Below are 23,067 nucleotides of genomic sequence, written 5' to 3' on the forward strand. Positions count from 1 at the left end.
TTTATCACGTAAAATTTGAAAAAAAAAGACAGAAGTTTGTTGTAATGTGGCAATATGTGAAAAAGCTTGAGTGTGTCAATATTTCTAAATTTAGCATATTTATCTTTTTTTCTGTACTTGTTCAAGGTGGTTCAAAGATGGCCGACTATTGACTGACCAGGAGAAGTATCAGACCTACAGCGAGGTCCGTAGTGGGGTTCTGGTTCTGGTTGTAAAAAACCTGACTGAGAGAGACCTTGGACACTACGAGTGCGAGGTAAAATGAGATGACATCGCTGCTGTTCTGTTTAGTTTTTGTCTTGTTTTTCTGGATGGTTAAAGATTGCATAATTGTATTTGAAATGAATATACATAGTTACATTTTCCCTTGTCGGTTTATTATAAAAATCTATGATAACAAGCAGAAAATTTTGCAGTGTATTATTTATTTATTTTTTTTGCAATAACAACAAGTCACTTATCCTTTTAAGTGTTTTGATGGGGAGGTTTTCCTGGATTTACCACTCCATTGACTTGTTGTTTACTTCTTGTTTAGGTTTGCTGAGTCATTGGGGGTGTCTAAGGGCAGATTTGATTGTGATCCTATTTTAATTTTTACACCTAAGAATTGATTTGAAGCTAGTTGCTACCAATTAGCAGTACAAAGTCATATTTAGGATTCTAAAAATATTTTCCTGCTGTTGCCAGGTGTCAAACCGCCTGGGCAGTGCCAAATGTGCTGCAGATTTAGTTTTTCCTTCCGCTGTGGTCCGCAGTGGGGAGCAGGCCATCACCACTGAAGGTAGGGCTTTTCTGTCTGCCTTTTAGTTTAACAGTTTCAGTGTGTTGAATGCTCTGAGTAAGTCTAACAACAAGAATTAGTATTTCTTTTCAATATGTGGTTATTTTATGCACATGTTATTGCATAATAGTTTTTTTGGTGGGGGCGTTGTTGTCATTTAAATGTATTTTTTTAAATTTTGGTTATTCTGTTTTTGTTTCAGTTACCGAACAGGAGACTAAACTACCAAAGAAGACCATTATAATGTGAGTGTGATGAGTCTTTAACATGATGAATAAGAAATTTCTTTTTGCTGCTCATATTCTCAGTCAAACCAAATCAGAAAGTTAGCTTTGTTCTGACTTTTGTCAAAAGTTGCAAAACCTGAATAATCATTAGAAATGTTGACAGGAGTGTGAAAATACACATACAAATCATGGCTCATTTCAATGTGATTTTGGTTAAAGTTGTTAAGAGTAATCATGGAGTTGTTAAAGAGCCACACGTTGCTCTGGTGCTGCAGGATACACAACCATCCTCCAGACAATTTGTTTGTGTTTGTTTTTCTGAGAAAATTTGCCTTGCAAATACTTGAATTTGTTGGACAAGCATTCTAATGTAGCTACAGGTTTTATGTAACTCTAGTGTTTTTTTGTTTTTGTTTTTTTTAAGGATTGAACCAGATTTTAGAGCACATTTCTGTGTGTAATCCTTTCTATAGATTGTGTAATATTTAAAGTCTGTGTGCTAAAGGATTCTATCATATGGATGATAAAGGGAGGGGCTTTTTCCACCGGCGGGGTCCTTCAAACTGGGAAACCTGCTGCTAAGCTTGACTTCTACGACTGAATAAAAAACTTCAAGGAAACTTTTAGGTCTTACTTACATGATGACTATTAGAAGAAAAAGGAAGAAATAATGTCAGAAGAGCAATTATTATTGTATTATGTTTCTAAACACTCTATCGAGCAATTTATAGTTCATCTAACAAGGCTACACAGAACTAAATCTGGATCGTGAATTGTGGTCATCCACTGCAGTTTCACAGAATTCCCTGCTGTAGATTTGGGTCAGTGATGTTTTTAGACATTTAGGCAGATTACAGTTCCAAGGTCTGAACCATTCCAGATCTATTCCATTTTTTTCCAGACCTTCAAACAAACTACATCCATGGAGAGTTCTCACATATAATCTTGTAAGACTTCATGAGTGGTGTATAGGTATCGAAGCTTGTTTTGGGACAATTAATTTTATCTCAATTAAATATTGTTTAATTACAAAATAGGAAAACATAGGAAAGATGACGGTAATACATTGTCCGATAAGTGATTAACTACATCTACAGTGAGTTTAATTTTACAGGTCTTGTGTGTATCTAACATTACGTTGTGGCTATTTAAGCCTTTCAGTCTCATGTGTTTTTGCAAATATGCCAGTACCTCTGCTCATGTATTCATTCATTCATTCCAGTGAGGAGACCATTACCACTGTTGTGAAGAACCCACGCATGAGGAGACACAGATCTCCAGGCTTGACTGTTCCTGGAGCCCACCGCTCTGAGACCTCCACCCCTGAGCCACCTGCAACCAGGCCAAGAAGGATGCCCACCCCGAGAAAGACCACCATCCCAACCCTCTATGTTACTGAGTCTGAGGGGACTGGAGCCAGGGCAGCAGAGAGCAGGCCCAGGTGGGTTGAGGTGGAGGAGGTCATCGAGTATAAGGTCAATAAGTCTCCCAGACTGCCCAGGAGAAGAGGAATTTCACCTGCAGGCTCTGATCGTGCAGCCACCCCCTCCAGACCTAAGAGGTCTCCCCTAGACAACTTCAATGCCAACAACTCAAATAACAAGCTGGTGGAGCAGGCGCAGAAACATCTGAACGGAGACATCAGCAGCCAGAGCGTCTCCTGGGAGGAAGACGAGCCTCAGATCGCTTCGGGCTCTGCTTCGAGAGAACCACATGAACTTTCATCTGTCCTAACACTTGCTGAAGATGCTGATGACCAGGATGATCAACAAACTGTTATCTTTGAACCTGAAGATGAGGATACTGAGGAGCCTGAACCAGTAGTTCTGAAACAAGGAGATCGTATTTTGAACCTGGAAGACTTGGAGGATTACATCCCAGGAGAAGGCGAAACCTACGGCTCCTCCAGCTCCTCTCACATCTCTGATGAGAAACCCTGTGAGATTTCTGTCCTTCAGAGGGAGATCGGGGGGTCCCAAGTGGGACAGCCAGTGTTTCTCAATGTGGGGCGGCCTGATATTGTTCCAAGGCAAAGAAGTGGCTTCTTTGGCCGCTTCAGGGAGCATATCTCCAACAATCTTTTCCCCTCTACCTCTCCGCAAGAAAGCGGAGCTCGACCCCGAACTGAGAGACAAGTCCCAATCCAAGTGAGCCATGCAAAGCTAGAGGTGAAGCCCTCCTACTGCTCCGAGGTGCAGAGAGTAGAGGGCGGGCAGCAGAGCTTTAAAACAAAAGTGTCCACTCAAACCTACGGCTACACATCAGTTGGAAATCCTGTCACTCTTCAAATTAAAGAGAAGCCCTTTCAAAGCCAGTAAACATCTTCTAATTGGTGACACAAATCCTTAGTCTTAAATGGATAATTTGTGCTTGCATGGTTAAAATAATCTAACAAAATAATATCTACTACATTTAAAAAACCATTCCGTTTTGAAGCAGCCAGTCAGAAAATAGTCTGATCCTCAGTTGTTTTTGCGGGATTCAGAGTTTTCTTTAGGCAAGGGAATGTGGAAACTGCAAATTGTAGGGATACATATGTCTCTATAGACAAGTTTCAGTCTCATTCTGTAATTTTAACTGCTGCATGACATGCAGCATAAATTAAGTGGACAGATGACAAGGAAATATAAAGTAACATTTTACTGTTAATGAGTTGGAAGTTTGTTTTCATAGACGTGCCATCATAAAATCATCATATCGGCAATAGTAACTCATCCAAGCAGTGACATTTTGAACACCTCTGACTTTATTTCTGGATTGTCATTAAATGCATATTAGTATCATATCATCAAGGTTTTTTTTTTGTACTTTTCAGAAGCGTTTTTGTTTCACAGTGTCTATGAGCTTTGAAACTGAAAATACTTACAATGAACAGTGAAGACTGACTTTCTGCACTGCTTGCTGTTGTTTAGGTTTAATCACTGGTGTGCAATTAAATCATAGACAAACTTTGGTGTAGATGTATGAATGATTCCTTGGTGAACTTTAGATTGCTTAGCTTTTTTTCAGGTACCATCAACTAAGGCTTAGTAGTTGATAACTGAAACATACGTCCATATTCTATCATTTACTTTTCTTTTTTTTTTTTTTTTTTTTTACAAAGCTTCTTTGACAAATTTGGGCCTTTTGATGTTTGGCAGTTGCCTGCAAATTCAAGGTTCAACAAGGGCATCCTTTTGTGTGTCCGTGACATATTTATGAGTGACTGCATGTATTTGCTTTGTAAACCAAACGTGTTAAGCAGAACCGTCTTGTATTTACACTATGTGAAAATGTTGATAGACCTGAAATTCCAGGACATCACTTTCTTGGAAGACGTTGCTGTGCTTGTTTCTATATTAAGGTGTCATCGATTGGGTATGGACTATGTATGTTATGATATTTTAGGTCTAACAGATTGTAATTGCTTGCAATGTTCATGTGGAGTTGTGGACAATAATGAGGTTGAGCACAAAGTAAATAAATGTACAGAAAATACTTAAAAGATTACCTGCTTCTTCTATCATTACCATACACAGGTGTATCTTCATTTATTTTTAAATTATCATTGAAAAATAAATTGAATGAAAAAGTGAAATAAAATATTGTTTAAAGCATGTATTCCTGTTAATGATGAATATAAAGAACACCGTTTCTCAGAAAACTAAAAATCTTACAGAAATATTTTGTTAAAGCTCTTTTATGACCTGAACAATAACTGGGAACTCTTCTGACTGAACAGCTGTCCAGCTCTTGTTAAGACTAAAGAAAGAGGGTAAAAGGGTTAGTGTTTTTTCCATTTGTCTAATTAAAGTTTCTGATAAATTAAGTTCTGGGTTTTCATCAGCTGTAAGCTTTAATAATCAAAAGTAATTGATAAATGTTTAAAATCCTCTAAGAAATGCATATTAATTTCAGTTTTTAAATACAATTAAACTAGGTCTTTGAGCATATGGTACTGAGATAGACTTGTGTGATTAAACAAATAATGCATCTTGTATCTGTAACATTTTATTGAAGTTTTAACATATAACATATTTAGTATTCCAAAGGACGTATTGCCGGAATTAAGAATTAGCTCAAATAGTGAACAATATCAGGAATACATAACTTTTGGTCAGATGAATTGATTTGACAAAATTCCATTAATAGTTTTACTTTGTAAGAGTTGCTGGAAAAAATTATTGATGCTAGTTTACAAGTACATCATAGATGTCCTTTAAAGGGGCAGCAGTATGTATTTTTCAGACACATTGTGATAAAAATAGCACAATCAAGTAACTACTACCTTCAGCATGTCACCTCAATGTTTCTCTATTAAGCCTTTAACTTCATTCTTAGGAGCATTGCCCTGAAAAGTAGTTTACATGAGTTCAGCAGATGTGCAGTTCCACCAGCTGTTTGCTAATTGCTGCTGCTGCTAGTCTGAAGGAGATTAATGGGGGATGCGTGGGCAAGGGTTGCTCTGTGAGGAACAAACTCTGCTTAGATACTATAACTCCAAAGAGCTTTGTGGAAAAGGCAGCGCTCAGTCCCATCAAGCGTTTTGCAAACTCGAATGGCTGCCAGAAAAGATTAGAAAATTTCTCAAACATACATAAAATTATTAATGCAACACTCAACAAAATATCTGGTTTACATAATACTGCCCCTTTAATTTGATTTCCTGTGCTTTTTTGTTTTGTGGAATATATAAACCTTAAATATGTCCATTTATTTATGCTTTATAGTCCAATGAATGTAATTTCACTATACACATAAAGCTACAATGTGAGCAAGTTACACAATATAAAAGTTTATAAAATTACACTTGTAAAATAGTCAACATTGTATACCCCGCTTAAAACATAAAGTGACAATGACAAAGGATTTGTTTCTCTAAGCAAGACTGGATTTAACTTACTTGAGCACAACACAATCCAAATGAAACTTATAAAAACTGTTAACATATACAACAACAAAACAGCTTTAAAATGCTTTACCAACTCTGGAATAAAAGTAATGTTTCAAAAGAATACCTGACTTACATATACCTCCTGAAAGTAAACAGCCACAGATGAATTTTAAACCCTGCCTAACCACCACATATCACAACTCTGGATTTTCCTACTTTATTGACATTAAATGACATCACCAGGTGAGCACAGTTTGGTGTCAACAACCAGCATCTCATATCAACTGGCTTTACATCCTAAAATTGGTTTGTCCACCTGATGGAATGGGTCACGCTGCTCCCTGTTCCATGCACCACGAACACCATGCAGTCCCGACTGAAGAGAATTCCGTAACAACAGGAATCTTCCTGTTTTGTGCAAGTCAGACTTCAAGTAAAATTCATTGGAGTAGCTTTTTTCAAACAAAGAATAAAGGTAAGAAATCTAAAAATGCTAATTAAAAATAAAACCCTTTTTTTTTTTAACTAAAATTAACTTAATCTAAATACATGTTTGTTGATTCCTTATAGTAAGCTGAGTTTCACAGACCACCATCTGAGGGAATGTACAAGTCAAATGGAGGTCTAGACTTATGGGGGAGTGGATGGATGAGGTGCCAGGCTGTGCCGTCTTCTACGACGAAGTCTTGGCTTTCTTGACTTTGTTAATTTCCTACAGAGAGAGAAATCAAGCCCATTACAAGATATATCAAACACATAAACCCTGCATTGTTCTTGTGGTATTCTCATTACAAAATTTATACCTCAGGCTCAGATTTGTAGATTTTTATGTTTTCAATATTAGAACATATTGTGTATTCCAAAAACCATAATAAATTGCCACAGCAGCTTCAGTCATTTTTTGTGTTTAGAGAAACATTGAGGTTTGTGACTATAACATGACAAAACTTGGCACAATTCAACTGATACGCCCATTTTAAATTTAAGAACTTCAACAAAAGATTCATTTTAATTGGAATCTTTAATTCCTGATGAAAACTGTATGAAATCTGTTGACTTTCCAGATACAATACTCTCAGCAGACTACAAGCCAACCATCTCATCTGCTCCAGTGTTAATGATCTGTGCTTACACTGCAAGTCTACATGTTTCTACATGTTTCTACATGTTTTAGAGTTTTGGGAACTTTAGAGTGAGTGGAAACCAATTAACACCACTGCCTCCTCACCAGAGGTGTTTTCACATTTGTAAACACATGTGCTTTGACATTTAATTATTGGGTTCAAAATGACAGCAGCATCTTCTGTCTCCTCCATCAAAAGTTGAAACAATACAGCTGACCATCCTCACAGCTTCTCTCAATTGTTGAGCAGCTTGCTGGTTAAGCTCAGTTTAGCTCATTTGATGCAAAAGTAGCTCACCTCAAGAAGAGCTTGTTTTAAATTCTTATAAGCGTCATCCAAATTGTCATTGACGATAACCACGTCAAACATGCCAGGTTCTTTACCTAAATGGGAGAAACCATAAGAGAACGTTTCATATTAAACATACTTATGGAGCTCTACTTTAGAGTTTTGGGAATAAACTTACTTAACTCCATGTCCACCTTGGCTGCATGTAAACGCTTCTGAAGGCTCTCCTCTGACTCTGTATTCCTGTCCCTTAATCGCTTCTCCTGTAACGCCCAACAAGATTGATTATAAACAGGAAAACTCATAGAACCAATCTTGCTGTACAAATTCCAATTATGCTCACCAGGATTTCCATGGATGGCGGCTGGATGGAGATGTACATGGGATTGAGGTCTGTCTTCTTGATGTTCTTCACTCCTTGCATGTCAATGTCAAGGATACAGATGAGATTCTTGGCCTGGACAGCTTGGACGGCGGCTTTGCTTGTGCCGTACAGGTTTCCAGAAAACTCTGCATTCTCGATGAAATCGCCATTGTTTATGGCCGCCTGCATAGCCTCCCGTGTAACATAATGGTAGTCTAAAATCCAACACCAGAACACGGAGGGATCAGGCTTATAGAAAAACCAGAAAGCATGTGGACTGCTGTTATTACAGTGAAAGCAAAGACAGATGCTATACCTCTGCCGTTCTCTTCTCCTGGACGAGGGTTTCTTGTTGTATCTGGAAGATTAAATGATACAAGAGTTAGATTCTCCAGAACTGCAAAAGTTTCAGTACTTACAGATGTCATTTCTCCTTTTATGTTATGCATTTATTCAGAGAGAAATCATCACACTCATAGAGCAAATTGGAAGAGTAGAAGACATCCTAATCGCAAAGAAAACCAATAAAATAAAACCAAGTTTGCTGCAAATAACAGGACACATCTTGAAATGTTGTCCAGCAGATCACTAAAAGAAAAGGAAAAATTGTATCCAACTTCATCACCACCATTTAAAGTAATAGGGGAGAGGGTAACTCCCTCCAGTGAGGGAACATCCATTACATAAAAGTAAAAGAGTGGAAGCATATATGAAACTTACACAATAGCTTACCCATAACCTGATCTCCAAATCTAGTTAAACCCGTAGCATTACCATTACAGAACAGAGGTTTCCTGCTTTATCAGCAGGTCTACTGCTATTAGGTCAGTGCTTCCCACTGTTGAGCTAATTTGCATTTTGACCAAAGCTAAATTTTGCTTGTCTCTATTCAGATGTAAAGCTGCAAGCACACGGACATTTGGCCAACTTACAGACCATTTGGACAATCTGTGGATTATTATACGGTTTGAAAAACAAAGAAAGTTAACTGAATGTGTTTATATTTCAACTTCTGCTCCTCTAAATGGCAAAATAATGCATTTATTTTGATACATTTTGCCTGTCAACACTAGTGCACTCTTCAAAGTGCACTTTGAATATTCTTTTTTTTTCCAAGTATTGAAAAAAATCAAAAACAAAACTGAAACCTAATAAAACATGATAATATATGTTCAAAAGTCCATAAAATAAAATTCCTCTTCTCCACTTATTTGAATACAGATCAAAATAATGAACACAAAATGTCAAAAAGACAAGACAGACTTTTTATTAATCAGCAGGACACACTTACGAGAGACACTGAAGCCAAACACATTTTCATGTTCCTTGATAAGTTTCTTCAGCAGGGTGCTTTTTCCTGCCCCGGACGGACCACTAAACACCACAGGCCTGGGTCCAGCCATAGCTGAAACAGAAGAAGAGAAAAGGGCTGGAGTTATTTAAAAATGTTTAGGTGGGGCAGTAAGGATTTACTCATAAAAGTAAAAATTGGTCTAGGTCTAAAAAAAATTTTTCTCCAGCAAAATTTTCACTTCAGCATTGGTGGGTAAATGTTTTTGAGAAGAGTAATGCTGAGGAGAAAAATAACCAAGCGATGTGGCCTATAGTTAACAGTTGCCTGCTCTGAGCCAGAGTCACTAGGGAAGTCACTAAATAGAAACTATTGAACCTGAACGTGATAACAAAAAACAACTTCATACAAGAGGTGAAAGAAGAAAGGCTGCTTTGGATAGCACACAAAAAGCCATTTAAAGCTCAATTATACAACAACTTCCTTGCGAAAAAAAGCTCAAGCCAAGAGTCTGTTTCGACTCACATATTCCCACCGTTTCTACACTTTGACGCTACATCTAATCCACTACCGATGTCTTCCATCAGAATGCTCAAACAAAGATTAGAGAGCCATCTGTAGTGTTTCTCCTTACCTTTTAATGCACAAGAGTTCAAGCAGGTGAAGAGATGAAATGAGCTGTCAGGGTACGATTGAGATAAAACAGAGCGAAAGCAGAAATAGAAAGGGGTGGAGAAAGCAAGAGGGTGTGGCAGGGCTACCTGTTAAACCAGCCTCTGTTTTGTTTTATTCTTTGCAACAGATAATAAGGGAAACAAAAATCACATGGTACCACAACCAGCAGGATCTGATAGTTATTGGAGACAGCCCCCTAGCTAATTTTAAACCCGTGCACTCTCACTCATGTGACTAGTATTTTTGCCTTGAATAAAGTTAAATCTCAGGAGTTCCATAAATGCCAGAAGACAAACGAATTGAAACTAAAAAGATTTTGACAAAACATTTTCTTAGTAATCATTTAAATATTCTTTAAAATGTAAATAAATAAATAAACTTAAGTCTTTAAAATTGTTTTGGCATGTTATTTTTCCAGTATTGTTACTTTTTGTTATTTTTTTTTTTTTTTGCTATTTTACTGCCTCAGTGATTTTCTAAGAAGGAAGTTCCAGAACATTTGAGGAAATACAACTAAAATACAGACATTCTTACAATGCAGACAAAGAGAAGCTAAACTAGCACCACATGTAGAGTAATGAGTGTTTAGAATCTGTGTAGAACAACAACCCAGATTCAAATCTCATTTTTTAATGTTCTGACTGCATGGTTCTGATTGATTATTCTTAGTTGTTCAAACAACTATAATTCAAAACAAAGAAATTTAAACTATTATGAGCACCAATTGATTTAGAAAGATTTAATTAAATAAAGTGTGGAAGCAGTGACTGACATTACAAGCTGCAGATCCATCATGCTCCCTTAAAGTGAATATAATTACTGAAAAGTTAAAACCTGAATTTTGCCGTTTGTACTGTAAGGTATGAGCTTGTTGGTATTTATAGATTAAAATGCTTCCTTAAGTAGGCCTACTTGCTTCAGCTCCAAATAAATTACAAATGGAAAAAGTAAAAAAGTATCAGAATCATCTGAAAACTCCCCACATTTCAAGCTCCATCTTTTCCTGGTACACTATGTAAACAAGCAAACTCCAGGAATGAATGGCACACCCAGACATTAAGACATCCGGGATGAAAAGAGGCGATAAAACATAAACATCATCCCTCCTACCTGAAAATAGTCTTGTAAAATGTCTCAGGTACATCGAGGGTTAGATTATTCCAAGCCTCTGAGGCCGTTTCCGGAGGATTTTCTTCCTCTACTGGCCTGAGCTTTCGTTGTGAGAGCCATTAGATAAAAACTGCTGCTGCCTGCGTCATCACTGCGGACCAAAACATCAGCCTTCAGCGTCAAAACCACGCGCGGTAAAACGAGGAAACGGTTTTTTTTCGTAATTTACTTTAGCCACGAACATTTCAGGAAAATGTCAGTACATAACTGATATTTTTTATTATGTTCATATTAATTATTGCAAGTAGTTCGTAATAGCTGTATAAACACGTTAAGGACGCGGTGTTACCATAGCTACTTGAAATAGGCTAGTTGTGAGGCAGCGCTGCTGCAATTTCTTTTGCTATATTTAAAAACATCCGCCTCAATTGGCGTACGTTTCCAAAATTAAACCATACCAGTGAACGCGTTGCTCCCTTTCGATAGTGGGACGTTAAAACTCACCACACAACTTCCCCGGATGAAAGATTCCCGAAGGCCCGACCAATCACACGGTTCGTTAGCACGTTAGCTGCGTGCGCTAGCGGCGTGTAACTGATTTTTCGCTCGACTCGCGGGACTTTTTCTGCCTAAAATGTTTGGCTCGTCAAGATCTGGGGGCCTACGCGGAGGTCAGGACCAGTTCAACTGGGACGACGTGAAAGTCGATAAACACAGAGAGAATTATCTGGGTAAGTTCAGAGGCGTAGCTTTTATCAGGGCTAATCAGACGGCTAGCGAGCAAACGAAAACGACTAGGGAAGATAGCCAAAACTCGCAGGCAGTAAACACATGTTGCCCCCTCATACGGCTGTCTCTTACCTTTTGATGTAGAGTCCCTCATTACATAGAATCTGGACGGCTTGATTTGCTTGCTCTTGAAGGCGTGTTTCACTCCCCGGCAGCTAGTTTCCACTTTCACATTGCCTCCTCTTTAGGCAAAAGAGCCTCTCGGCGGTCTGTGCCCTGACCGCTGACCAGCAAGTCAGAATGCCAGACAAGAGGAGCTACGTAGTAGCACAGATGTGACATAAAAGGCGAGTTAGCCTTGCACAACTTGTTTGCCAACTTATATGTTGAGGTATCTCTGTAGTAAACAAATACGATAACAAAGAAAACAATTTACAAAATTGTGTTAAACATTTTAGCATGTAAAACCTCCCCTCCCATTGCAGTCCTAATTTTTTGAAACCTACACAAGTACATCTCAGTAAATTAGAACAACATCGGGAAATTAATTTATTCAGCAATTAATTTCCATATGTGAACCCTGTATATATTGATTACGCTTAAATTGATATAGTATAATAGTTTGTTTCTCGTCCTTTTGATGATACTTACAGGAGCTACATAAGGTCTTAAAAAAAATAAAGATTAAGTTATGGCCTACTACACAGTCACATGCTTGTTGAGGAGTCATTGACTCCCTGTACAAAGAGGGTGAGCCACAACACTTCCTATTACATTTTAGATGGTATTTTTACACATCTGTAAATATCACACAACATTTATCAATTTAGAAATATGTCCGAAGTTGGGATCCTTCTTAACACAACCTGATTGACTAAAATAAATTGATTCGGTCTTTTAACACACCTTTTTCTCATTTACCAAACAGTTAATAAATAACCTTTGATTGATATAAGATGCTACTAGTTAGGATATTTACCTAAATGAGATTTGAGTAAATGTCCTCATCCTAAAATCTCTTCAGTCTGTACCAATTAAAGCTGCAGTAGGTAACATTTTTTTTTATAAACTGTCACTTTGCTGTGACAATATAATATGAGACAGATGGTCTGTGAAAAGAATCACACTCTGTGGTCCTTCTGGAAAAACAATCAGAGCCAGGAGGAGTGTCTTTGCATTGTCAGTATGTGTATGCTATTTACTGGTGTTTTGTGAAATTTTAAGCAGGATCGGGGGTGATCGGTGATAAATAATGACAAGACGCTGTTCTGCTAGAATAAATGTGTCCTTTTATTTTACAGATTACAGCAAATTTATTCACACAGCAAACAATACGCAATGCTTAGATTCTTTCAATCCGCTCTTACCGTGACACAGTGAACCGGAGAGTCGACAGTTCAGGGAAGAGCTGCAGCAACACGTAATTGGGCGTCCGTACTCTACTCCGACTCTATTCTGACTCAACAATGGGACTTTTCCGTCTTTATACTCATTACCAAAAAATCCTCGAATGAAAGAAGGGAATGGCCATTTCCCCTCTTCCTGACGGTTAGCCAATCAGAATGCTACTTCCCTGCCCACGACTTGACCATGAGTTGAGAGAGTGATCAATTAGCATACAGTTCTCAGTCTCCGGTTGTCGGTGATCAATTAGCATACAGTACTCAGTCTCCGGTTGTCCGTGATCAATTAGCATACAGTACTCAGTCTCCGGTTGTCCGTGATCAATTAGCATACAGTACTCAGTCTCCTGTTTTCCATGTCTCGACCCCCGTTGTCCATGGGCTCCAGAGGCGACAGCATTCCCTGATTCAATCAACATACAGCACTCAACCTCTTAAAATGTGTTGAAAATGTATAAAATGAGCATGAAACATACAATTTATCACAGAACATAAAAAAATTCTCATATCAACTGGGAAATTAATAATTTTATTAAAGCTAAACCGTCCAGCTAGTGAGTGCTCAGTGAAAATAAAATAAAAATCTAAATGCAAGAAACTGGGAGGAAAAATTTGCTTCCAAATTTATTTGATTGACATCAACATTTAAACTGTCCCCAACCACTTGCTCTGTTTCGTTTTTAGGAAACTCCTTGATGGCACCGGTTGGAAGATGGCAAAAAGGTAAAGATCTGACGTGGTACGCAAAAGACAAAAAAACTGGCAAACCGTTATCCAAAGAGGACGAGCTTGCTGCTGTGAAAGCAGCAGAAGAGGAAGCACTGATGGCTGCGCTGTACGTATGAATTCAAATGTACATTTATTTAACACAAGAACTTTGGAGCTTCAAAATGCCTAACAAACCATTTACATTTTCAATTTAGAGGTCACAAAGTTATAAAGAGACAACCAACTGGTCTTACCAAAGAGGTACGTTTTTTTGCTAGTGAACAGACTAAATCTGTTCACCATTGCCTAAGATCAAAAGGTTTACATTTAATTCAATTTTCACAGGATCTTGTAGAGGTTTGTAGAAGGGAAGAGGCAGACGGTGAAGAGAGGAGCGTGGATCGTATATCAGGCTTGGGAAGCTCCAGGTGATTACCCATATCATATGAAATTAGCAATGATTCCATTTCAAGTTGAAATGTGAGCCCATGTATTGTAATCAGGTTGCAGGTTAGAACATTGTAACCAGTCTTACCCGACTTGAAAATGAATGCATTTAACTATTGAAACAAGCACATCAGCACTCAGTTTTCTTTTAAAGAAGCCAAATTATAGGCCCACATTATATGAGTTAGATTTTTGTAATTGTATCTGCGGGAAAAAAAAGGCAACTGCAGCTTATCCAAATAATCCATGTGGTCAGAGTCCTGGCCAGCACCAGCAAATTGAATCATATCTCATACAATCCAACTATGTAAAGCAATTTTAAAATGTCACGGATGGTTGTGTGTCTTAAATGTAATATTTGTTTATTTCTGGTTCTTTAGTTTACTGAAAGAATTCCCTTTTTGTTAAGTAGTGCAACTGAAAAAAAATGGCCTTGGCTGACACAAAGTGCTCATTTTTCTCCTTTGCTTGTGTTTGAAGTGTGGGGTCACGGAAGATGTTGCTGTCCCAAAAAGAGAAAGAAGCGGCTAAAATGGGTCTGCCGATTTTTACAGTGAGTTCAGTTTCCTTTTCAACTGTTCAATGCAGATTACCTGATGCTGATCCTTGTAACAATGGCAGGTTCAGTTAATGGTTACTTAAGATTTATTTCCTGCTATAATCTCTCCACCATAGTGCAAAATTGTAACCATTCTTGTTGTTTAGCACCACAAGACTGAAGGTCATCAAGAAACATCTGCAACAAAAACATCTGAGAGCGTTGAAAAATCAGAAGAGACAGAAAAAGGGTAAATGTGAATCTTACTGACCCTTTATATCTTCAAAACATCCAGCATTAAGCAGACATGATGAAAAGGTAGTCTGGATAGAATAGGCCATGATAATGAAGGTCAACTTTTGTTTAATTTTAGTTTGCATGAGAGCAAAAAGAAAAAGAAAGAAAAAAAGAACAAAAAGGAAAAGAAGAAGAAAGAAAAAAAGAAGAAAAGGAAAAGACGAGATTCGTCAACCTCCGAGTCCTCATCATCGGATGATAACAGGAAAAGGTATGTCCAACGACAAACTGGTTTGTGATGTACTCAAATAATCCCCACATCGTATCAAATCAGAAACATCATCCAATTTCACTGTGTGCAATATCATAATCACAAAGACCAGCTTGGAAGCATGATTTGGTTGACTTTTATATTTTCATTCATTTTCTTGGAAATGTTTGGATATTTTGTGGTTATGGTGGTCACTATGTTTCTTTTCTTTCCTGTCTGACCACACACAAATAAAGGCCACAGGAGCTGATAAGACCTCAAAAAATTGCATTTTTGCTTTTTCCAACTTTACTTTTTGTAGAGATAAAAATTGCTAATAGCAGGTGTTATTTTATTCATTAATGTTACATAAGTTATGTCGGTAAATTGTCATTAATTGTGGCCATTTCATTTGAAACTCGCTGCTCTGAACATTGGCTAAGCATTTCTTCAAGTGAAAGAGATCGGGCCTTTGCTATTATGGGATGGCAGCTCGGAGACAACAACAATCAGGTTTCCAAAAATTCTGCAATCCTTAGACTGATAAAAACATGAAGCAAAACTGAAGAAAAGTGTGAAACAACTCATTCTCTGGACAACAAAGGCCTCACTCAGCCTTTGGTGTCCAGAATTAGGGAATTTGGGATCTATTTTTTTGAGTACATCCATTGTTTGTTTTGTATTAGCTTGACACTCACTGGAAAACCAGGAAAATATAAATATATATATCGTTTTTATTAATTCCTTTTTTCACATTCTCTTCACAGGATTTTCAGCTTTAGATTATGTTTTTGTACAGAACTCTCTGGATTTTTTGTGTTATGTTTTTAAAAATTAGCAATGGCACCACTCTAATGTCCATGTATGCATTCATTGCAATGACATCAAAGGCTTTCTACTCTTGTGCATAATTTCTTTGTGCTGTCTTCATGTTAACACCAGTGATTCAAAATAGTAGATCACCACTAGATGGCGATGGGACACTGTTCTCCATTTTGCTTCCTAGCAAATTTATTTTTTCAGTTTTGGTATTTTCTTATATTTAGGATTTAAGATGCTTACAAGAGTTGTAGGAAGTAATTTATGAGAATACGAATAGAATTTGCTTCATATGGAGGGTATCATTGTTTTTAATTTATCTGGGAAGCACTTTGTGATTTTTATCTGTGAAAGGTGCTGCATCAATGCAATTTACTTACAGATTGAGAGGTGCAAATACAACTACTGATATGAGCAACTTTATAGCAACTTTTTTTTTTTTTGCATGTCCCCCATAAAGCACCATGCAGTCGCTGATGCCCCAGTAGTGTGTGCTACATCTTATCAGATACCCCACCTCACCCCACTCATTGATTGTTTCCTTTTACTTTTCAGACACAGAAAGGACCACCATCATCATAATCCATCATACCATAGTCAGAGTGGAGCCAGACCCCATGACAGCCATTCAAGGGAGGGAGCAAAGGCCGAGCGACAGCCGTCCCGCCCCCGTCATCGACGGCAGAGGCACGATACAGACTCTTCTGATGGGGGGTCTCCAGCCCGCAGTAACTCTGCCTTCCACAAGAAGGCCCCCGCTGGTGCCACACAAAGTCACAGGAGACGCCACGACACAGACTCGGACGACTAATGTCGCTCGCTCCCCCACCAAAACCAGTATAGTGCAAACACAGCTTTTTAGGACCTCCTGGATCATGGTCAGCCAGGAATACTGTGATGCTTCTTACGTTATGCTTTATGTAATACCACTAGTTCCCCATGTGAGAAAGATGAGCTTGGTGTTTCTATTTAATTTTGGTGATGAGTCCATCTTGTTTCCGAAGCAGTTTTGTCATTAAATTCACAACTGTATTTGTTTTGCTTGTTTGTCCAAAACCTTTTTGGCTTTGATTTTCCAAAGAATTCCTGAGGCAAAATTTCATCTTTTTATGTTTTATAATTTTTTCTAACATACATTAGTTGACACTTTTTCCTTCTCATTGAAACATAGTATTGTAATGTGGACACAGTTTTAATTTAATAAATTATGAAGCATATTGTATTGAGATATAATTAATAAACCAGTTTTAGGTTTTTAGTTGAAATGGCTTTGATTGATACTTATTGATGCTGTATGATACTAGTGGTATGCTCTTCACTTGAGAGTGTAGTGCTTGCATTTGCCTTGAATGGGTTTGAAAGAGGAGATATTGCATGCTGGTACCTGGGGGGTGCGCACACACACACACACACAAAAGAGCAAGATGTTCATTAAGAAGAGTGCCAAATACCAGACTGGTCTTTTTTTTTGATGGAGTACCGTTCTGCCGCCACACACGAACCAAGCTGATGAAGCAGCGGGAGCAGAGGCCAAACAAAGCCACCCTATGTGGGACTTGAGGCTCAAACTACTACGCCTACCACCACTACCACACTCTCCTGCCATGTTTTATAGGCTTGGCTGCATTAACCATGGCAGCCTAATCAACCTGCAAGAATGCTAGACTGCCACCCTTACACAAAGTGAAGCAGGGTATGCTCTTCACATTACTGCTTTAACCTCAACAGTGGGTAGGTCATCACTTATGGGAATTGTATTTCTTCCTCATTTCATAATGATTTTTCTTAAGTATGAACTTAAGTGATTAATATTACAAGGGTTCTTAATGAATCTGCTGAAGTGTCTTGCAAAAATACTCATACACATTGATGATTTCACACTACCAATTAATGTATTCTGATAGATTCTCAATTAGATTTGGGTTAGTGCTTTGTGCCGTTCTACATGAATATTGATCTAAACCTTTGTAACTCTGATTCTGTTTACCAATTCTCAACTCAAGCCAATGTTTGATGCCCTTATTTCCTGGTCTCTGTTTAGTCGGATGTCCATGCAGGTTTGGAGTTCACATTTTCTATCCATTTTTATGTTCCTTGGTCTTCGTGATGCCTTTACTCCCAAATTATTCTAACAAAACTGAGGCACTCAGAGCTGTATTCAAACCAAGGTCAAATAATACATTGCTTGAATCCACTTAACAACTAAAACTTAAATCAGTTGGTTTTTCTAGATTTTAAGGAAATCAGGGTAACTCATAGCTCCTAAATAAAAATAAGAAACACTGCTCAGCTAAGAGTCCTATTTCACGAAAAATGACTGAATACACATTTTTTAGTGACAGTAACTGAAAGCTTTACCATTCAGTTTTGATTGTGTAGTACAATAAAACTCCAGAATCATTTTGTAGCCGGTCACTTTTATTGCAATGTGACCCCAACCCTCCACAAATCTTGACAAACATTAACATCGACAGACTTATTGCAATATTAGAACAATTAGGCGATTCGAAATCAAAAAGAACATAATAAACCAACAAGGAAACACCAACATTTTGTAAGACAAATCTTGGAAAAATAAAGGCATTTGTTTGGCTTTTTGTTTACATCAAAGATGGTGGCACTTTGATGCAGCTGATTTTGGTATTGCTTTCAAAATGCTGTATCCCCAAACTGAGAAGAATCAAGCATGCGGTCAGCTGCCTAGAACCTTAAAATATGGCACCAAACAGCTCAATATATTTCACACAGTACACTCAGAGATAAATGATTATAGAGTTAATGGGATAAGTACTCAGTAGGCAAGGAATTTCTCCTCTGGGTAAAGATATAAACACCCAGTAGACATGCTTGCTCTGAAAAAGCTACATATGACCAACCTGAGACTCCTAAATAGAAAAATCAAAACTGACCCAGTGCCGACCTGACACCATTACACAGATAGTGTGCGATCACTGCAGTATGTTCACTTCCATCAATTTTTTTTTACAAAAAAGCTGGTGAGTGTTCACAGATGAGAGCAATGTCAGTACAAACGGTTAATGCCAGTGTTCTGTTTAAATTCAAGATTTTTTACATATTACTGCAGAGGTTTCAAGTAGTGCATCAGTATAATTCGGTTTATTTCAACACTCTCCCTCCCCACTGATCAGTCCTTATATTACCTAACTGAGGCCATTTGATTGTGTTGAGTTTCTGGGGCCAAAATATTCTGGTAAATTTCTTCTCTTAATTTCTTTGTCAAAGTTAAAGCCACCCAACAGCCAAGAAAAGTCAGTGCAAGAAGATCCCTATTACCAAAAATTATTTACAATTACATAAAATAAAGTGTACTAACAAAAGCTTTACAAGATTAGAAAAACCCCACTACTGGCCTGTGTAAAGCTGAGCAGAGGGATGGTTTCCAGTATGGGGTTGATTCAGTTTTACTTAGAAAGGAGAAAACATGAGGGATTGGGTGGAACAGAGTATTTTTTAAATGCTCTAGCCATTAATGGTTTTTGAGCTGATTAGACAGCCAATCAAGTCCTTCATAGAGACCGTCTCCAGTAGTGGCACAAGTTGCCTGGATGTACCAGTTTCTGTTACGCAGGGAGTGAAGGTTCAACTTGTCTGTCAACTCTGCAGCATTCATGGCATTTGGAAGGTCCTGCAAGCAAATCACGAAGAAATATTTTAAAAGCTAGCACCTAGAAAAAAACAGAAGAGAGGGCTAACACAGAAAATGCCAATCATGTTTTTAAGGCTTTCATTACTTACTTGTTTGTTAGCAAACACTAAAAGCACAGCATCACGCAGTTCGTCTTCAGCCAACATCCTCAAGAGCTCTTCCCGAGCCTCAGCACATCGCTCCCTGTCATTGCTATCCACGACAAAAATCAGACCTAAATATATATATATATAAAAAAAGACAGAAAAGCGTTAGGAGCATTTTTACAAAGCAGTTGGTCTAACAATGAAATATAAAACTAATCAAAAATTACCCTGTGTGTTCTGAAAATAATGACGCCAGAGTGGTCGGATTTTGTCTTGACCGCCAACATCCCATACTGTGAAACTGATGTTCTTATACTCTACTGTCTCTACATTGAACCCTAAGGAAGAAAGCACAAAAATAAATAAAAACAGCACTTTCACCAACATGTTTTAGCAGCCAGACAGGACACACCTCAAATAGCCTTCTGTCCAGCTATGTGCCAAGCACAATATTTGACCCACCTATTGTTGGAATGGTTGTCACAATCTCTCCAAGTTTAAGTTTGTACAAAATAGTTGTCTTTCCTGCAGCATCCAAGCCGACCATAAGTATCCGCATCTCCTTCTTCCCGAACATTTTAAAGAGCCCTGCAAACATATTCCCCATGGCTGCCGGTGATGGGAAAAGAAATCACTTCAGGACAAAAACGCTGTGATAAATCCGCCAAATCTGAGGATAAACAGAAACAATTGATGACCAATGAAGCAACAAATTGCTGCTCAATTTAGCACCATGAGAAGCTTTGATATTGATTTCAAAGCTTCAATAAATTAAATAAATCAATATGAATAATCAAAATGAAATTTTTAAGATTTGCTTTGTGTTTATAAATGCTGACAAGTCTGAAATATGTTTTCTCTTGTGGTGATTCTGTATCCATTCACTGTAAAACCGCAGCAATTTTTCCACACCCATCTGAACAGAGTAAAATGTAGCAATCCATAACTCTAATGCAACACTGGCAACACCAATCTCCTATCGGTGCTTTTATCAGACATAGAAATCTCGAAGTCAGTGGTTTCCAAACAAACTATTCAATGAAAAAAAAAAGTAAAACCAATAGAAAATATGAAGATATAAAAATACACACACAGTTTTAGATACCCAAGACATAAAAGTTTAACACAGGTAAAATAAATGTAATTTACAACACTTTATTCATTCATGTTGTTAGTGGCATAAAACATTTACAATATACTGCTTTTTAGGCTCCTGGATAAACAACCTTTGCATACAAGAAAAGACAAGGATATGAATTCTTAACTAATTACAATCTCCAGCCATCTGAACAATGAGATGTTGCTTTAATGTTGTTTTATTTCATTTATTATTGTGGTGTGAAAAAAAGTGATGATGCCCTTCCTGATTTTCCTTTTATGAATGTTTGTCACTCTTGAGTAATAAAGTCAAAGATAATATAAGTAAACAAAAACTTCAGTTTTTAAGTAAAAGCGTTTAATACTGAGAGAGAAAAAATAGAAAAAGTATAAAAGAATAAAAAGAAAATAAAAAAAACAATATCATACCAAGAGTAAAATGTGTTGGTGGTCGTGTGATTGTCTGGGACAGTCAGGAGGACTGGCTGTGAAATCATGAATTCTGCTGTGTACCACACAGGGGTAGTCAAAGTTCTGATCCAAATTCTATTGGTATGCTGTAGCATGACTTTGCCCATGCACAAAAATGCTTCAATGTGGTTAAATTACAATTCTGCAAAGATAAGTGGGCAAAAATTCCTCTACGGCACTGGAAATGACTCATTGCAAGTTATCAAGAACAATGCAGATTTTACTGGTAAGGGTGCCCGAAATAGTTATTAGGTCAGGGAGCCATTTTCACACAGAGCCATGTAAGTTTGGATTTTTTCCTCCTCTAATAATAAAACACCTTTATTTAAAAACTGAACGTTGTGTTGACATGTGTTGTCTTTGACTACACATGTCAACATGTTAAACCAATTAAACAAATTTAATTGGTTTAAATTTAAATATTTAAACCAATATTTAAATTGGTTTTATGTTCTGAAATACTGAAGTGTGACAAACAAGCCAAAAAATAGGAAACCAAGAAGAGGAAAAACACTGATCATCCAACTTCTTCATGAGACCTGTAAACAAATAGCGTGGTGAAGCTTCTGTAGAATAAATTCAACAATTTTATTTTTAATAAATGTGGTAAATAAATCCTCACAGATACATTAAATAAAAAATTTACACCAATGGTGTTAGTAATTTCTTGATTTGTTTCAGAGTAAGTTATTGTACAAACTTTACACATAGTGAATGGTCCCACTATGTGTAAAGAGCAGTTTTGGTTAAACTGCTCTTTAAATAGTTCTACATAGTTAGGATTAAAAAAAAAAAGAAAATTATGCAATACATGTTACCGATGTTATTCTTAACATGGATGCTAGTTGACAATCCAAAACATTTACAGTAGCATTTGCTTCGTGAGAATTATGTGTCACTTGGGGCCATTTCTGGATTCCAATCCAAGAAGCCGCGGAGGCTGCAGCAGCTTTTACAGCTGAGTGTTCAGGGTGCGGTGCGAAAAGTTGCCCACCTATCCAAACGAACACCCACAATAGCGTGCTGCGGTACAATAACGCCAAAGGCAGCACGCCAACTACATGGTATTTTAAACAATTCACGCTGTTATATATTCTAACAACAACCTAGCATAAAATAGGTAAGGGGAAGATACGAAGCTAAGGACAGCATCGTCGAGAGAAACAAGCTCTCGTAGCGGTAAGTTACTCTGCTTCTGAATGTGTTGATACCGCAAGCACGTGAAGCAGTTTTATTTAGCTCGTACAAACATGTCTGCCTGTATAACTACAGCCTACAGTAAGATTTCACAGAAGGTTAAACATTTAGTTCTGTTATAAATTGTTTCAACTCACTCGCTCGATATGTTTTCTTCCCTTAAGGCGTTTCCTCCTTTACAGGAAAATGGCGATGATTTGACACGTCAGAGGTTCCTGTTAAACTTCAGCGATCACAGACCGGGAGACATCGCCCCCTGTGGTCGAGGAGAGAATCGCACGCACATGTTGAAGGTGGAAAAAGGTTTTCTGCTACATGTCGGAAATTGAATCGGAATACTTTTTCCCTCGAGGGAAACTGTGCAGATTTATTAGCCAAATTTAAATGCACCTTTGACATATGGGGAAAAAAAACAAGAACTAAAGGTATAACTGAAAAGGTTTATTTTTCAAATTAAAGCTTAAATGTTACCGTCAAATATTCAAGGCACCTTGTATGCTATTTTAAGTGAGAAATATTGATCAAAATTGTGTTTGTGCAAGATTATATTTGTGGACATAGGGACCTTCTGATCATCCATATTGTAAAGCTGATTTCCTGTTCCATTCTGCAGTGCATCTCGGTGGAATCCATCTTTTACTGTCAGTTTTTTTAGGTTGAGCATTATCATGTCAACATCCTCAT

The 23,067-nt window shown here is 37.6% G+C and overlaps 4 protein-coding genes across 15 annotated transcripts in view; 2 read left to right on the forward strand and 2 right to left on the reverse strand.

Annotated features, from left to right (window-relative positions):
* obscnb (obscurin, cytoskeletal calmodulin and titin-interacting RhoGEF b) overlaps positions 1–4,485 on the forward strand; it is a 53,993-nt gene extending 49,508 nt beyond the window's left edge. For all 12 annotated transcript variants that reach the window (XM_055033232.1, XM_055033233.1, XM_055033237.1 and 9 more), the window contains 4 exons: positions 127–256; positions 688–781; positions 984–1,026; positions 2,231–4,485. In XM_055033232.1, the coding sequence (XP_054889207.1) occupies positions 127–256; positions 688–781; positions 984–1,026; positions 2,231–3,326 (1,363 nt within the window). In that variant the 3' untranslated portion in view covers positions 3,327–4,485. The remainder of the gene's footprint in view (positions 1–126; positions 257–687; positions 782–983; positions 1,027–2,230) is intronic.
* guk1a (guanylate kinase 1a) lies at positions 4,075–11,240 on the reverse strand. The gene is made up of 8 exons (XM_055033247.1): positions 11,192–11,240; positions 10,734–10,884; positions 8,949–9,062; positions 7,974–8,015; positions 7,637–7,872; positions 7,472–7,556; positions 7,303–7,388; positions 4,075–6,593 (listed from the first exon to the last, which is right to left on the reverse strand). Exons 2-8 carry the CDS (start codon positions 10,765–10,767, stop codon positions 6,555–6,557), a joined length of 636 nt encoding a protein of 211 aa, XP_054889222.1. The 5' UTR covers positions 10,768–10,884; positions 11,192–11,240; the 3' UTR covers positions 4,075–6,554.
* Positions 11,241–11,356: 116 nt separating this feature from the next.
* On the forward strand, positions 11,357–17,113 carry cunh1orf35 (chromosome unknown C1orf35 homolog). The gene is made up of 8 exons (XM_055033246.1): positions 11,357–11,464; positions 13,550–13,700; positions 13,789–13,834; positions 13,919–14,001; positions 14,501–14,573; positions 14,726–14,808; positions 14,932–15,066; positions 16,420–17,113. Exons 1-8 carry the CDS (start codon positions 11,368–11,370, stop codon positions 16,673–16,675), a joined length of 924 nt encoding a protein of 307 aa, XP_054889221.1. The 5' UTR covers positions 11,357–11,367; the 3' UTR covers positions 16,676–17,113.
* Positions 17,114–18,261: 1,148 nt separating this feature from the next.
* arf1 (ADP-ribosylation factor 1) lies at positions 18,262–22,624 on the reverse strand. The gene is made up of 5 exons (XM_055033248.1): positions 22,521–22,624; positions 20,080–20,287; positions 19,845–19,955; positions 19,621–19,745; positions 18,262–19,510 (listed from the first exon to the last, which is right to left on the reverse strand). Exons 2-5 carry the CDS (start codon positions 20,222–20,224, stop codon positions 19,352–19,354), a joined length of 540 nt encoding a protein of 179 aa, XP_054889223.1. The 5' UTR covers positions 20,225–20,287; positions 22,521–22,624; the 3' UTR covers positions 18,262–19,351.
* Between the last annotated feature and the right edge of the window lie 443 nt (positions 22,625–23,067).

This window comes from Poeciliopsis prolifica, unplaced genomic scaffold, assembly GCF_027474105.1.
Source record: "Poeciliopsis prolifica strain line A6 unplaced genomic scaffold, Auburn_PproV2 SCAFFOLD008, whole genome shotgun sequence".
NCBI classification, from domain to species: domain Eukaryota; kingdom Metazoa; phylum Chordata; class Actinopteri; order Cyprinodontiformes; family Poeciliidae; genus Poeciliopsis; species Poeciliopsis prolifica.